The sequence below is a fragment of the Thermobia domestica genome, chromosome 2 (assembly GCF_964235325.1).
Source record: "Thermobia domestica chromosome 2, izTheDome1.hap1.1, whole genome shotgun sequence".
Classification (NCBI taxonomy): Eukaryota; Metazoa; Arthropoda; class Insecta; order Zygentoma; family Lepismatidae; genus Thermobia; species Thermobia domestica.
Genome location: NC_137455.1, coordinates 68,682,422 through 68,700,380, shown reverse-complemented (window position 1 = coordinate 68,700,380; position 17,959 = coordinate 68,682,422). Strand labels below are relative to the sequence as shown.

The following is a 17,959-nucleotide window of genomic DNA, read 5'->3' as shown; positions in this document are numbered from 1 at the left end:
TCAGTTCGTTTTATGCCCGGAAATACATATTTTAAACTTGGGTTATTATAACAACTACCTTTTCAGAAAAGGTGCTGCACCTTAAAATACGCTCTCTAGTCATTACAATCACATACTATTGTTTCTTAAAATACTCACCAATTATACAGAAAAGACGTTCTTGATACCAACAAGAAGCTAAAAAGCCACGAAGAGGTTCAAAATGTCACCAAGTATGTATTCATGGAAAAACATCCTTGAATGCGGTGTCAGTGTTACAATACTCATTCAAACAGATGATGATCTAGTTTCACAAAGAAACATCTATATATTTGTAATACAGTGCATTTCTAAAGTCTCCGAACTATAATTTAAGAAAATTATAAACATTTATAAATTTTTAACATTTCAATTACTATAACTTAAAAATAATTATATGTAACTACTGTCTGTTTCTACACAAGGATGAACACCAAAGTTTAACATTTAGAGAAAATTTGGAAATGTTTGCCAATAACTGCTAGGCACAAGTTAGCATGACCATACATATTGGATGCCACTATATGCAGTATTGTGGACCGGCATGTCGCTCACTGCTATGGTTATTTGTCCTGCAGGTCCTTGATTGTCTTTTGTTTTTGTACACTATGTTCTTAAGTCAGACCCATAAGTAACATTCTGGATGGCTTAAATCTGGTGGGCAAGGCTGTTTCAAATTTTACGATACCAATTGACCCCGAAAAAATGGCTGGACATCCTCATTTATTAATTTTATATATGGTTCTTTGTTCCATCCTGCTGGAACTAACAGTAAAGTTCGTCTTCTTCAAGCAAGACTACAAATAAGTGATAATATCACCATACAGTTCTAAATCAAGAGTCGTGTTGGAAAAAGTTGGATCCACAATTCTTCTCCTGAATACCATGCACTCACTTTCTCAGAGTGAAGTGGAACTTCGTGCACTGCATGAGGATTTTCCGTAGCCCATATCCGAGTATTCTGATGATTCATGTACCCAGATATGAGAAACAAGATCTCATCTCTAAAAATGTTTTGTTCAGTTTGTGGTTTCATGTTCCTCATGAATCTGTTGAACCACTGACACAACTTACGTACTGGTGGCATTCAAAAGGCCGCAACTTTTGAATTACTCAACGCTGTATATGCTCAAACTTCAGATGTTTTGCAGCTTTATGACAAGATGAAAAAGATTTTCTTCTCTCTCGTGGAACCCGCTTCAGAGATTTCTGAAAGGAGTTTTACAATCAACAACCACAACAAAGCCTAGCCTGAAAACTGATGGTCATCCGCTTCTTGGAGTATCCGCAACGTTACCTATTTCGCAAAGCCTTTTGACTAAATTATACGCTGTTGTTTTTCAAAGTGGAGGCGCGTTCAGACATCTTCTATGAAAGATCTCTGTACAGCGTTCGAATTGTTTAACTTCAAACTAACCAACCAAAACGGCAACGGCTCCCGTGTAAGACTCATGGTGAGCTGAGTTCATGCTCGTTTTCAACTGGATTTTTGGCTTTCATTCTTCCTGCTTACTGCACATACATCATTATTCTTTAGCGTTTATTTGTATGTTCCAACATCACCAATCACAAGCAACAGTTTCTAAAAACATTGTATTCTTACTCACACAGTGAATGTTTAAAATTAGAGTTTGGGAACTTTAGAAACGCTCTATACATACGAAGAGAGTAATGATAATAATTGTTCGTATTAGAGTATATGATATCTAGAGGAAGATATATATATGTAGATATATGTAGAGGGACGGAGGAAATATGTGTGTGATGACTGTGTGTGCATATACAAGTAGGTGAAATTAATTTCTTCCTGGGAAAAATGTGCAATTCGCACACAGACGTGGACTCCCGAATATGTATATTATCTGTCAGCGATGGAAAACTACCTGTGTTGATAATGTGTCAAGAATGAATACTTCCGTGCAGTTTCAATTCAAGGACAGTATTTATTTTGAATTTTTTTTCCTGTTTTTGATAGTTTTAAGGTTTGTATTTTAGAAAGTAGAGAACTTAGCTTAAACCCTAAGTAAATAGTAATTTTTTGTTGTATTTGACGTTTGAAAGACAATTCATTGATTATATGATGGAGCGAAAGTATTGACAAGACCGGAACGCCAAGGAAGCAAATGACAGCATACAAAAATATTCGTAATTTATTTATACATATTGTGTTGTTTACTTGTATTTATTTAATCAATAAAACACATTTTTCCCTTTGTAGAAATATCTGCTGAATTCTTTAATACTTTGTTGTGTCCATGGTGAAAATTAGTATATATATATATATATATATATATATATATATATATATATATGGGAGAAGAAGATATCGTGGTTTAAGTTGAGTACCGGTATGCATATATACAAAAATTAATAAAATCTTTGCAATAAAGGTGGAAAACCATTTTCAAAGACTGTTGAATTTTTCTTTTACTGTAATAATTATCGACACATTTCTCTTCTGTCTACATCCCATAAAATCCTTTCAACATTTTATTAGCAAAATTGACCCCTACGGAGATGAAATTATTGAAGATTATCAGTGTGGATTTAGATGGAATTGATCAACTATGGACCAAATATTAACCATTCAACAAGTACTAGAAAAGAAATGGGAATACAATACCCTGGTATATCAATTATTTATTGATTTTAGAAAGGCTTACGGTTCGGTTAGGAGAGAAACATCGAACAACATTCTTACAGAATTTGGAATACAGAGAAAGCTAATTAGATTAATTAAGACATGTTTAAATGAATCCCAGACTAAAGTCCGGGTAGGAAGTGTGAGCTTTCACGTCGAGAATGGCCTGAAACAAGGAGATGCATTGTCGCCGTTATTATTTAACCCTTTTCCTGAAGTACGCTGTAATGAAAATCAAGGATAGCAATCAGGGCCTAGAGTTGAATGGTATTCACCGGGTTATGGTGTATGCTGATGATATAAATTGAATAGGAAATAATAGGAGAACAATGGAAAGAAAGCAGAAGTCTTATTAAACGCATGCAGGGATAAGGTTTTAAAAGTAAGTACAGAGAAAACTAAATACATGAAAGTGCGTCGGGATCGTAATACGGCAAATTATAGATGTGTTAAAATATTAAGTAATAGTTTTGATAAAGTGGATACCTTCAAATATCTAGGATCAATATTAACAGACGAAAACCATATTTACGAAGAAATTAAAATGAAATCTTTAGATTGACGTTCAATGGTTATGCCGGTTAGGCTAAAGGAGACGGTGGTCATGAAAAACGAATGAAATGGTGGAATGAAGAAAGTGGGAGGAAACGTGAGAACCCCGAGAAAATCCACGAGTACGGTGTTGTCCACCACAAAGTCCACACAGCGCAAGCTGAGATCCAACCAGGGACCCCAAGCACCGGAAATGAAAGCTCTATCACTGAGCCACCGCGCCCCCACGAAGAAATTAAATGTCAAGTAAAAGCAGGGAATTCATGTTATTATTTTGTTCAAAATCTCTTGTCATCCCGAATTCTGGAATTTTAAGCTTAAAATATATAAAAAGATAATCATGTCTGTTGTTCAGTTTGGTTGCGACACATGGTCGCTTATTCTGAGGGATAAACACAGACTGAATGTATTTGAGAACAAGATCCTGAGACGAATATTCGCTTCCAAGAGGAACGGGAATGGGGAATGGCGGAAACTTATAACGAGGAACTACATAATTTATACGATTTACCAAACATTGTTAGGGGCATCAAGTCTAGGAGGCTCAGGTGGACAGATCATATAGCAGGTTGGAAGAAAGGAGAAACGGTTTCAATGTCTTAACTGGAAGACCAATCGGAAAACGAATATTAGTAAGACCTAGACGCAGAATAGATGACAAAATTAAGATAGATCTCGCAGAAATAGGAATACAAAGTAGAAATTGGATCAAATTAGCTACGTAAGTGGAGAACGTTTGTGGATGCGGCATTGAACCTCCGGGTTCCATAGGCCATATAGTTAGAGTTAGTTAGTTAGCAATACTTTTTAAAAGGATTATTGTGAGAAAGAACACACAAGAAAACTTAATGTACTTAATGTTAAAATGCAAGTTCGCCATAAGCTGCAGTATGAAATCCTTCCTCGCCCACTATACTTCCTCGATTCTCCCACTGACTACTATTTATTCCTGTATCTTGATCTGTTTTCCTTCCGTGATGATTGGGCAGTGCAAAGTGAAGTTCAGAACTTCTTTGCATCATCGTTTTCTTTTCTCACGGAATCCAATGGTTGGCTGAGCGGTGACCAATGAGTGTGATTGCAGATTGCGACTATTTAGATTAACTAGGTATTGTAGTATAACTATATTTGTAAATATTTTAATCACGCTTGACCCTAGCCATAGAAGCTAAATACACGGTTCTGATTGGTTGGAATGCCCTCATCACGTAACATATACGCGTATATATAGCACAAATCAAACACCAGATGCTATCGTTTCTCGTAGCCGAGCGTGCTAGTAATGAAAATCGCTTTTGGCGTGTGTTCGAATTCGACCCAAGGAAAGTTTCTTTTTAATCTTTTTTAAGTTTTTGTACTACTTTTATCATTAAAATAAGGTGAAAATAATTCTCATTTCCCTTGTACGTAATATATATAAAGCACAAATTGTGCTTTTCCACCATTTACCTAGAGATTTCTGATAGCCCTTATAAACCATGACGTTATAAACCAACTGAAGGGTAAATAGTGGGACACTTGCGAAGCGAGGGGTTGTATGGGGTAGTGAGGAGTTAGAAAGAGGGAGGTGCCAGAGGCACCATTAGGGGGAAAGGTAGGCATACACTTCCCTGCCTTCTTTGAGATGTAGTTAAATTTACATTGAAGTTGCACATCCCGTCGTGACGTCACGTCACGTGGTAATTAGTCCACTTTGCACACACAACTTTATTGATACAAAAGTGATTTACTTACGTTACAAAACATAGCTGAGCGAGCGTCAACGAGCGAAGGGTTTTAGAAGCCTCACCGGGCTTGTTTTATTCCACTTTTGCCACCATGATAATACCACGTCACATTATGTCAAGCTCGGGTGGAGCAATTTCGATTAATACGGGGCAAAGGTGCCAAGCCAACAAATAACTCAACCAATCAGAAACGTGTTTAGTTCCTATGGCTAGGGTGGAGCGTGAAAATTCAACGCAGCTAGGGACAGCATTTAATACATTTTCGTACAACTTAGGAAGAAAATAAGTCTACATTGTAATGGAAATTGAATTTTTATTATATTTCATATTTCACTTGATTTTCTAGTGTATAGCAAAAAAAATCAATGTTTGGTAACGTAAGCTCTGAAATATCTGTCAGTGCCATTTACCATATCATTTTCAACTTTTAAAAGAAGAGGAGTCTACATTGCAAAATTTATTGAAGTTGTTTCACATTGAGAACAAAATTGCTGAAACTTTCATGAATTTTTTTTTCCTTTTCCAAAGAAAAAGAAAAGTAAGCACAGTGTTTGAACAGATAGTCACATTCTTTTTGCTTAAATTACCAAGAGAAAATCAAAATTACATTGCGATTTCAGTTGAATTATTTTTCTTTGAATACTGGTTATATAATATGTACTTCATATTACAACTTTTTCATAGACTTGTTTTGCAAGAAAAAATGACGAATGACGTATTAACACTTGAAGGGTGTTAGAGACGATTGTATATTTCTTATATTATATACGGTATCGAAGGTTTCAACAAATTAAAGATTGAATTGCACGATGCTAAATTATATGCAGTTTTGAAGTTACTTAAAAAGTGATGAAATAATCTACTTCTATCTAACGTTGCTTCTAAGAAAGCAAAATATGTGTTGTGCGATAATACTGGTATGTTGAATATCAATTTTTTGGACTCTCACTGATATACAATATAGAATATTATCATAGTGGCGGCTGTTATGTAATAAAACTAAAGCGTATGGGAAGCAAAATATGTTACTCAGAACACGAAAAATATTCTTAGCTTTATAACACAGAAGAAAACATATATTAGTGTCACGTGTACATCACGTAAAAGAGTTTGGGTTGTATGACTTGGCATACTCTAAATTGATATTGAAACCGGAAGTGATAGTATGTTTTTATTACTTACGGTTTTGGTAACGAAATTAGTGTGTAGATGTAATATATCCTTGTGGATTGCAAGAAGCCGTTTTTCGGTATCTAAAGCCGTTTTCACTCTATTGGTTGATTTCTTTCACTTCCATCTTAAGTAGAAAGTTAAGAGAGAAGATAGTACCTGTTATAAGAACGCTTAATCCATTCAAAAATTGCTTCTTGCTATATCTTATCATTTTTGTTTTATGGATCAATATTGAAACTGGAACTTTTATGAATTTTTATCACTTTCGGTTTTAGTATATAGTTAAGGATAGAAGTGAATTGTATTCTTAGGACTCTCAATTTGTCGCTAAAACCCGCTTCAAGCTAGTTTTAATTATGTTTTAGCTGTACAATGATTGTTAAAACAAGAAATTGTTTATTTCTACCACTTCTCTTTGAGTATGACCTTCATGAACAAACTTAATTCCTAACTCCTGATCCTCTACTTCCTGATTAAAAAGAAATGATGATCCATCAGGTAGTACTTAAGAAGTTTTGTCTCTTGGAGCGATAGAAGTACGGACAGAACAGGCTAAACATATAAAGGAATTTTGGAAATCCAACCTCCTTAATAAATTAAAAAAGGATCAATATGATATAACACATACTGATGTATGTAATCCTTGTCCATTAAATGTTATTGCCTTACTTTGTACATTAAAGGGATAAGGAAGTGTGTATTTATACATCTGTTTTCATAAGAAGAAAATAATACAGGTATTATGATATTTGTGGTGAGGAAAACTTTATTTATATCTGACGAAACGTAAAAGAACCACAGTCTAATTTACATGCTTAATTTGTTAACCATCAGTTGCCAAACATTCTATGCAACGTCGTTCACATAAGTTTGTTCTTTCCTAGCAGTAAACAAATTTTGGTCCACCCTATAAACAAAGTATTTAAAATTACCTGTTTTAATCAACAAGCAAGAAATCTTTTGTTGAGTCTTTTGTTTTAATCAACAATCTTTATTAAAGGAATAATTGGTTGTGCACATGACCTATAAATGCTTTACTTAAGTTGTCAGTTGAAACTTCCATACAAGAAAAGCTACATACAACATATGATGAAGGAGTATAACCATGTCTAATAGGGAGAGGAGAAAACGTGGAAACAGACCATACTATGCAGTAAATCATCTCTGAATTAGGTATCATTTGTCAACTTCTTGTAAGTGTGTTACCGTCCCGGCCTGAGGTTTCCTTTTAGTTAATACCTAGTCTTATTTTCAAAATTTGCCTATTTAACAGGAAAAGTAATGTTGTTACAGAAACTATAAACATTGCTATGAACAGTAAATGATACCATAACTGCATAAATTTATAGATTATTAAAATGTATATTCACTCTTAAAATTGGATGCGTTCCCTAAAAGTAACTGTGCCAAATCGATCTTTTAAAAAAATATTGGTACTCATCGTAACTGCCACCATTTCTGGTTAATATTAGACTCATGTTATAGGTAAATAATCTGAATTTTAGTTATAGAAGAGAAGTTTGCTTTAAATTCGGAAACTATAACATGCATATTTTATAAGTTTAGGTGAAAATGGAAAACGAAGTTTCAAAAACATTGTTATGTACACTCATGTCCAAAATTATTGTCGCATGTCTATAAATGTATTGTTGTAGGAATATAATTTGATAACGAATTCGCCCGGTATTTCTTATAACGTTAGTATGTGTATAATCGGAAAGGACGTGTATGTTGCAAATTTCATGTCAAATGAGCAGTAAATAAAAACAATAAAACGAAAATCAAACTTTCTTGTCCATTTAGCATCATTTTGTTTTACTCATTCTAATTTTCGTATTTATAATTATTTTCCTATGAAATTTACCACAAATATACATTTCCCGATTATACACATACTATCAGTATTAAAAGTGCCCTGCAAAATCATTGACAAATTATATTCTTACACTAAAACAGTTATAGATATGAGACAATCATTTTGGACATGAGTGTACCATTTCTATATTTCAATGTTAGAAACCATAGCTCTGTAGGGATAATTTATTCAAGTAAGGCTTTATTAGGTATTGGAAAGAAATTTAGCTAGGCAGAGAAAGAAAAAGAAGTTAATATGTAGAGATATATGTAGATATGTAGATAAAAGCAATTGTGTCAAAGCTATCTTGAAACAGAATCTGACTTTCAACGAAGCACTCTTGTTTCTGTGGTTAGTTTATCATTTTATTTAAAACATTTACTCACTAATTATACTGAAATAATTTATTCACAAGAAATTACTAGAGCATATATTGGTATAGTCTTGCTATTACAGCTTTATATGTTACAATAATGGTTAACAAAAATGTTAGAAGGACTAAGAAACTTTCTATGTACGAATTTTTTCTGTTGTATACCCAGAAAAACACCCATAAATAACTTCCTTAAATTTGCTGTAAGCGTTAGTCATGTCAGCTTTGGAGAAAAATATTACTGCAAATTTCTACTTTCAGAAAATTACTCGTAATTATCCTTCAATTTTCACTCCGAAGACCTAGTATCTTGATAATAGGAAATTGTTAAAGCTTCTTGATGATTGTAAGCGATAGCGCTCAATCGTTGAATATAGCCAACATTCATAGGACAGACTTACATTTAAATGCATCAAAGATAAAGATTATCGTACTGAGTATTAAAAAAGAACCTGTCAAATTATATTTATTCTCTTCCAAATTTCAAATGAAATCATTTGTGAGTTTAACAATGCAATTTTTCCAAGCACTGACTGAATTGGTATAGTAATCAATTCAAATGTTTCATTTACTTCAAGTGATTTCTATAGTCTCACTGATCATCTATAAGTAGCGTTATAAAATTTAATAATATCTTAAACTTATTATTTGTAATTATTCAAAGCGGTATATTTTATTAAAATAGCTTGCAACATAATAGTATCTATAAATATTTTACCATGTTTGTCTACATATAGTAGCATCGTGTATCATTGAAGTATTACTATCAAGATAGGGATAATCTTTGTCATTTTTTGAATGTTGTGAAAGAAAAAGCGATACATTGAATCACAACACTCGCTGTTGATCAAAGTATGTACTTACCTGTATATGATTACAAGTGGCAGAAATTCTGGAGCAAAAGAATAAATAAATTTTTTTGCACACTCGTAGCTAGCTACTCAGCGTTGACAAGTATTACAAGTACAACATTGTTTGTCTGGAGTTTTTCGTCCCTTACAACACCGAGGTTAGGTAAGATGTCGATTGGATATTGAGGTAAAATGCGAACCACCAAACGCGTGCAAGTTTCTCAAGGCTCTTCTGTTGGGAATCGAACCTGGGACTCTGTGCATCAAAGGCACGAACTAGCGAGTAGACCAGCGGGGAGACCTACCAGAAGAATTGCGTGTAGATTGATTTCCGTGTTCCATGTTAAGTGTGGAATCATGCTGCTGAAAAGTTGATATACTGATAAATTATGCTAACTTTAAATATACAGTTCGATGAAATCTGCAACAACCAGAGTATTTTGGTTGTTGAAATACTCTCTCTCATTACTTTTTTCCACATCCCTTCTTCCTCAAAAAGATATTTGTTTTCTGGAAAGGAATATTCCGAATCCAAAGAATTACAACGTTCACCTTCCATATTAAAGATCCTCACATATCCTCTGTTCCGTTGGTTGATATAGTGTGCGTCGTCCACAAAAGGAGCCAAAGCTGAATTGTTGCTGAAAATAAAGTTCCAGGAGATCTATTGAACAGCATCAATGTTACAAAGTAGTGGTCTTGTCCACTCCACACCAGGACTAATTTCAACCAAGCAACAACAGAAAGAAATGGAAAAGACATAAGAGGGTCAGGGATAAAGGATTGGATTTCAGATTAAGGAGTTTAGAAAAAGAATGCTGTGACGTGCTTTTCATACAGATGGATAAGTTTTGGAAAATTAACTCATGGTAATAATTATGGATCCCTATAAGTTGTTAAATCTGAAATTAAACTTGCTAGCACAAGAAATAAAGAATACATATTTCAATACCTTAGTGTCAATCAGATATGTAAAAGGTATTTGAAAGTAGTGCCCAATGCACAAAGCAACTTTCATCAAGAACAACATAGTTTCGTTATATTGTGAAATATTTGGTTGTCATTACAATTATCTTAGCATTACACAACTTTGAGAAGTTATCGAATGGATACGACAGAAATATAAGCCAAAAAAATTCATTTGAAACATTTTACTTCATCCATTATTCCATTAATAATAGTGAAATACGTTCTGTGATTATAAGAAAAACATAAAAAATTAAGCGTTGACAAATTGGATTAAATATACTTTCGATTTTAACTTCATTTAACAAGAGACCATTAAACAAAATTATTTGAACATTAATTCATGTATCCATCATTGTTATTTAAAGATATAATGCTTTATTTCGGTAGCCCCGGTAGACTTAAAACATATTAAAATTACCATTCTTCTAGGTTAGTTCACTTTATCTTAATTAGTCTTTCATTAATAGTATTTCGATAAATTTTGTTTGACGATGTGAAACTAAAGACGACATGCAAACTATATGAATTCAATACTAGAACATAAAGGGTATAATTGCAGTACGTTAAACTTAAAGATTTCATTTTCAATACAAAAAACTAGAAGTAGTACTGTAAAACTGGAATAAACTCTGTTGCAATGGGGAGATAAGGTTAAAGATAGAATCTGTTCCTCGGACGCTGAATCAATATCAAAAACTATTGGTCAGCATCGTTCCTGTTTCTTTGGTCCAAGAATATTACCATTGAAACTGGAAGTGGTAAATGATGTCTATTACTTCCGATTGCAATCGAGTAGTAAAAAAAACAGACAAAATATGTATTTGACGGTAATGAATCCACATAAAAACTACTCGCTCTCTATTAAAATTTTCCACTATGATGTTCAATCTTGAAATCGGAAATTGTTAATTTACACCACTTCCAATTGAATAGAGGTTTAATGGAGGAAATGGAATTAATTCTTGGGACACTGGATCAATTCCTAAAAACTACTGGTCACTACCTCTTACCGTTTTTGTTCTATAGACATCTATGTTGAAAATAAGTAGTACTAAATTTATACCATTTACAGTTTTACTAGAAAGATAGCATCTTTTCTTGAGACTCTCAATCGATTTCGATAAACCGGTTGTTCCTATCTCTTACTGTTTCTGTTATAATGCGATCGATATTGAACCTTAAAATAGTTAATTTTTTCCGTCTTCAGGTTTGAATATAGAATTATAGGATATAATGGAACCAATTATTGGAATGTTCAATCGATTAAAAAAAAACGCTTCTCTCTATCTCTTAAATACCTGTCAACAGACAGTCAGACATTAGCTGCTTATAAAACTTCTGATATTTATGGGCAGCATATAGTTTGGAAATCGATATACTGATTTATTATTCTATCGCTATTAATGGGTTAACCAATATCCATTACCAATTACACAATATATTAGAGTTCGTTGGATATTAGAATGGATTATGACTAAATGGAAGCTCTAAAGGTAACTAGAGTCATCTTTAAAGGTTTTTAAGTTTCTCAATTTAAAGTGAACAAGATTTATATTTGGGCAATAAGTAATCTCGTAACTAGTCTATTATATACCATAATAAAATTGTGGAAGTTTGTCGAGTTGTAAACACTGAACATATATTAATGAGTCAGTGAGAGCAAGACACAATTATATACGAATTCATTACACTATATATAAAAGAACAAGAAAATTGAACTCCTTTCAACTATACTTACTGTCAAAAAATCTTAATTTTCCTTTTTCTTGTAGATTTCTAACGTAGTAAAATTCCAGATTCAACAATTTCATGCTTTTGTATTCAAGTCTATATTTACTGATGGTGGATAATATATTTTAAGACCTGGGATAGATATTATATATTCATATATTTGAACTAAAATAAAAAAGGCCATATTGGTATGCCCACATTTGTTCAGAAGTTCAATTCATATATTCTAAACAGAGGGGAGGAAAACCTTTGGTGCATTGGTGATTTTCAGATCTTGAAATGCAGTAAGTTTGGTGTCTACTGGTGATATCAATATAATTCGTAACTGTGAATCAAACATTATGGAATTCAGTAATCATATTATTTTAGTGTACAAATTTTAAACCATATCTTGATTGTCTTCGGGTAAATAATGCTGAATCCAATTTGTCCAGATTGGATATCTTTCCTAGCACTAGAAGAATCAGAACTTTGTTTATATTAGAAGCACCAGAGGATCAATTTGACTCCCTTTTTTATGATGAGCATATTTTAGTCAATTTAATTCAATACTGTTTATTATAGTTTTATAGTATTGCTAACTTATTATTAAGATTTAGTATTCATTGTCTTATTACACCTATTGTCAATTATAGGATAAAAGCCTCACATGACATTTTCTGTCATCTGAAAACTATATATATACATATATATATATATATATATATATATATATATATATATATAATACTGACTATTGGTATAAAATTGAATTTTCTACGTATTTTTTTTTTTTAGAATTGCATGCTATGAAATATAATAAAGAAAACAAAGTTGCTCAGCCACTAAAGATATCGAGAATAAGTAGATAAATATACAATTATAATTTTAAAATAGGAACTAAAATCTAATTCAAAAAAATGAAGATAAATATCCAATGAAATTATGGAATGCATAGTGTTCAAATAATTTAGAAATATATGATTGTTGCTTGTATGGGACATCTGATTTCTTCATTAAACCCATCTATCATGCTTTCATAATTTCTATCCCTGAACTCTTCATCCCTGAGAGGAGAGCTCTCGACATATAATAATACAGCATTAATATCATGTTCCATTTCATTCGTCTGCACTTACATTATAACATTCACTAAACTAAACAGAGTAAATTTCACTTAATTTTCTGTAGTTGTTCTAATCTATCTTCTAAGTAGTCTATTTGTATACATGATTCACCAGATTGTTTCTACAAATGCAACATGCGGCAAAATGAGAGAGTAATTTTCTATATACTATTGTAAGTCAATCCCAGTCAGGAAGACTTATTAGAAATTTGTTTCCTTACATCCATCAAAAGTTCTGCACCATACATATGAACAGTACGAAGTACAAGGGGTCAAAATGCCTCTATTATGTTCCTATTTAAAATTATATATATATATATATATATATATATATATATATATATATATATAATGAACTATACCGACAAACTTTAAGAGGTGGCTCCTCACATCAAAATAAGAGAAAAAGTTCATATGGACCTATGGGGGAAAGTGCATGGTTTCAGAGCTAGGGCTGTCCAAGATCGCGAAAAAAGCCAAATTTCAAGAGGCCCTATTTCGAATTCGAGAGACTGTGGATGGTGGTCCTTATCGACGTAAAAGAAGCCAGGTATACACAATCCAAAAGTGCATATTTCATCAAATGTCAATAGGTGTAAAGGGTATTCCCTACAGGGTGTAATTGTCAGATATATTTCCAATAGAGTTTTCAGATTTACCCTTATTTCAAGAAGGGTCCAAAGTAGGCAGGAAGTAAACCTTGACAACAATGGACGTCCAGTGTTTCGGAGGGAAGGCGGAAGTGTTAGGAACCGGCAACTCCATTTCTTTGTGTTCGCAGTAACGTGTGATTATATGTATTTCGTCACGGTATATTTCACGTTTTCTTCACCACGCGTTTTCCCGAGTACGACAGACCATGCTGCTGACGATCCTTAACACTTCCGACATCGCACTAAAGGATTCCGTTTTCACTGCTGTCAAGGCTTATCGTTTTCCTACTTTCGACCAATCATAAAGTCAGTGCATATCTCAAAATTCGGTTGATGGTATGTCTGAAAATTTCACCCTGCAGGGAATAATCCGTACACCCATTGAACATTAATGAAAAATGCAATTTTGTATTGCGTATGCATGACTTCCTTTATGCTAACGACCACTATCCACAGTCTCTCGAATTCGAAGTAGGGCCTCTTGAAATTTGTTTTTTTCGTGATTTTGGACAGCCCTAGCTCTAAAACTATGCACTTTTTGCCATAGGTCCATAAGAACTTTTTCTCTTATTTTGATGTGAGAATCACCTCTTAAAGTTTGTCGGTATAGTTAATTAAGACCATATATATATATATATATATATATATATATATATATATATATATAGATATATATATATATATATATGTGTGTGTGTGTGTGTGTGTGTGTGTGTGTGTGTGTGTGTTTATGTGTGTGTGTGCTTAACCATGTAGGTGAACAATAAGTAAGCATTCCTAAAATAATAAAATGTAATGTGCTTGGTGGCAAAAAAAAAAAATATATGCAGAAATTTCGAAATTCCTTTTGATACTTGCAAGTGTATGGTAATCGATTATTGTTTCAAAATTAAGAAACTTATATCACATTTAAATATGCAGTACTTATAAGAAGTAGGTATGTCATAACCGTATTTCAAAACTTCCGGTAATAGAAGGTTTACTTTTGTGCCCTAGCATCAGTACAAACGTTCCAGGATTAATATTTGCTTTGCAATTACACGTCTAATTTTACACTTCCACATGCCACATTTTCGTCGTTACCAGGTGACCATATTTTGTTGTATGTACCGTTAAGGATAACAGGACAATATTATAGTCCCTACTTTACATATATTTTTTTTAGTATGTTTGTCTATCACTTCCAAGGAAGTGAGAGGGATTTTAACCGATTTTGCCCACAGAACTTTCTTGCCCAGTTTATTTCATATTTTGAGTTGGTTTTTAAGTTTCAATCTCTGCCGTCAGAACGGAAGGAATATTTCTTCTTGTTTCATTACGATATTCTCTTTTCTCCCTTACCTTAATTCTCATGAGTGAATTCATATTTTTTCCTTTCTTCTTATTAGTGGAATTAATTTTTCTTCGTTCTTCTAGTATTTCTATTATTACATACTACTTCCTATCTCCGAATTTATTTCTAAAATAAAAATTGGGTTTTGAATCATTCTTTCTTTGTTTGTAGTTGTTTGTTAATTCAGATCAAAGGTAAGTTGATATTGTACGTTCATATTCTGATTTTGATAGTATTCAGGTAACAATCAATTTTTGCAAAGAGCTTCACTAGGATGCACTCGATTGCACATTCTGGTATTTAAACAATAATAACTTACTAGAACTGTTCACAATGTCTGATACATATGTTATAATTGATAATATTTCAAGGTTTCCAACAAAAAATTAATAAATCACTTCCTGAAAGTACACTTGATGCTCGATAACATTCAGTAATAAGGAAATAGGGTAGTATCAGACATACAGTAGTATATATTTAATATCGGTAACATATTTGAGTAAGTTCGCTTTATAGTCATTTTCTAGTTTCATTTGTTACACTTGTTTCCAATCAAAAATGTCCTAACACGTCTTTTGAATTTCCAAAGTGCTAATTTACATTTGATGATCGCCTTCAATTTCCAAACTACTTGTTTTGCACGAATAGTTCTAATAGCAAACGGAGTGAGTTCTAATAGAAAACCGATAATTGATGCAAGTACGCCAATTCCCAACAGAACAAACGCTCCTAGTACATGATCCACTTTTAATGGTCTACAGCTAGAAGGATAATTATCCGTTTCATACAGAGGTATTAAAAACTTTCTTGGTCTTAATTCTTCAATAACGATTCGCTCCCAGGTTTCAATAATACCGCAATCTCTTAACCACTGAAGGATTTGGTTAAATTTATTAACCAAAGGACATGCCTTTGGCATCATCAATGCAATGTTAAAAGATATTGCATCTTCTTCCATCAAGTGTTGACGAACAATAGTATCTTCTTCCAGGTAATCTGCACCACATATGTTACCAGAGAGTGTACGTTCAACAAGAATAGAAATATCGCCAGTTTTAGCCAAATCATTTAGGATTTTTCCGTTTTCATTATAAAGAACACGTTTCGTTATCTTTTGGATATTCACATCAACTGCATCTAAAAGGAATTCAAGCCAACTAGGGTCAACAATTCCCCATTTTAACCCAGATTCCGCCAATTCCTCAAAGTTATCTATAGTAGCTGCTGGCGGAGGAATTGTTAAGTAAGATACTAGATTACAGCTGTAATGTGTTGATAACAACATTGACGTAAGTAGCGTCCAAATTAACAGATGTCTTATTGACGGATGGCGTGGATTAACAACACCAATAAATGAAATTAGACTAATTAAATGGAAAAATGATAAACCGTACATATAATAACGACTTTTACGTATATTTGGAAAAAGTCTGTGATGAATTCGTGCAAATGTCAAAAGAAGTAGAGAGCCTATGATGATAAAATTGCCCATTGCTATCCAAGCATATAATTGAAATGGTCTAAATACTGACCACAACGAAATTGACGATATTTGCTTTGGGGTCAGAAATGTAATAGCAGATCGTAAGTAAGGCACAGTAAACTCCCCTAAATTATAATACAGTGCACTAACATACTGACCAGGTATACCAGCCACGAACTCTGCACTAACTACAGAACCAGCCAATCCAGTGATTGTTCCATTGCCCAAAACAACTCCAAATCCACCTTTAACAACATCTGATTTCCAAACAAAATTTAATTTTCGTGAAATTTCCGTTACTACTCTATACTCAGTTCCGTCATGAGTGTTTTCACCAGGAATTGAATAAGGACTATATTCGATCATGCTAAGCTTTAAAATATTTCCTTTCAAATTGTTTAACTTATCAGGATATATGTTCGAACCACCAAGAAATCTTCTTTTAATCCACATTGCTACTGGTTTGAAGCCTCTTGGGTGTAAATTGTAACCGATTTGGTGAGTTACAAGCCTGTAAGATTCAGTTGAGAAATTTGAAGTTGGTTTCACAATCACGGTATTTGGAGAATACCTGAGAAAATTCTCATCAATGTTTTTGTCGTATGTATACTCATTACCGTCAGGAAGTAAAAGAAAGTTCTTCTCAACTCTATTTGTTGTTCGTTGAAGTACTCTGTAAATGGATTCGGTCACCGTGTTAACATAGCGAGATCTAATAATATAACCTGTACATTGAAGATTCATCACAGTAAGAAGCAGCGTTTCGTAATCACGTTGTTTTGTAACAACATCTCTTTGTATAATAACAATTGGAATGTGTGTCTTACGACAAATATGACCGCTGACGGATTCTAATTGCGCTAGTGAGTCCTGGATTAAAGTAACACACTTTGTTTCACTAAAGTACTTGTCTATCACAGTATAAATTAAAGATTCCAAACTGCTAGCTGGTTTATTAATAACTTCTAGTTTAGAGGAGATAGTTTCAATGCGTCTTGCCAAACAAAGCAGAGCTGATAGCATCAATATCGACATCATTTCTTCCCAGCACACATTTGATCTGTAAAGATGATAGTATAAGAATATTAGAGTTGGCACAACAGATAAATAACAATCACAGTACTCTTGACAAATTTTAATACCTAGTGTATTCTAACTGGTTTCTGGAATTTTTTAGTTAAAATTTACTGTTTCTTTTCAGTAACATAACCATTTGAATGAGACTTGGGATCTATAGTTACACCTTGGATTCGACCAACATATACTCCCATCAGGAGTCGAACTTGGGACAACACAAATCACGTTGCCATGAAAGAACTCTAAAGTGATTTCCAAAAATTGTCTTCAAGGAAATACACGGACAAAGGAAGGAAGAAGAAAGTAGTGAATAAGAATCTGTACAAACTTCTACGTATAGGTGCCCTCCATGGTAGAGTGGTAGCTAGGCCACACGCCTTTGATGCACGGATTTGAGAGTTCGATTCCCGATGGGAGA

General features: G+C 33.3%; 1 protein-coding gene across 1 annotated transcript; it reads right to left on the bottom strand.

Annotated features, from left to right (window-relative positions):
- Positions 1-15,510: 15,510 nt before the first annotated feature.
- Positions 15,511-17,499, bottom strand: LOC145679063 (putative glutamate receptor). Its single transcript, XM_081749660.1, has one exon. The coding sequence runs from the start codon at positions 17,497-17,499 to the stop codon at positions 15,511-15,513; it is 1,989 nt and encodes a 662-aa protein (XP_081605786.1).
- Between the last annotated feature and the right edge of the window lie 460 nt (positions 17,500-17,959).

Bases quoted from the DNA above. Each gene is read 5' to 3' on its own strand.
- LOC145679063 (XM_081749660.1), bottom strand. From the start codon at position 17,499: ATGTCGATATTGATGCTATCAGCTCTGCTTTGTTTGGCAAGACGCATT.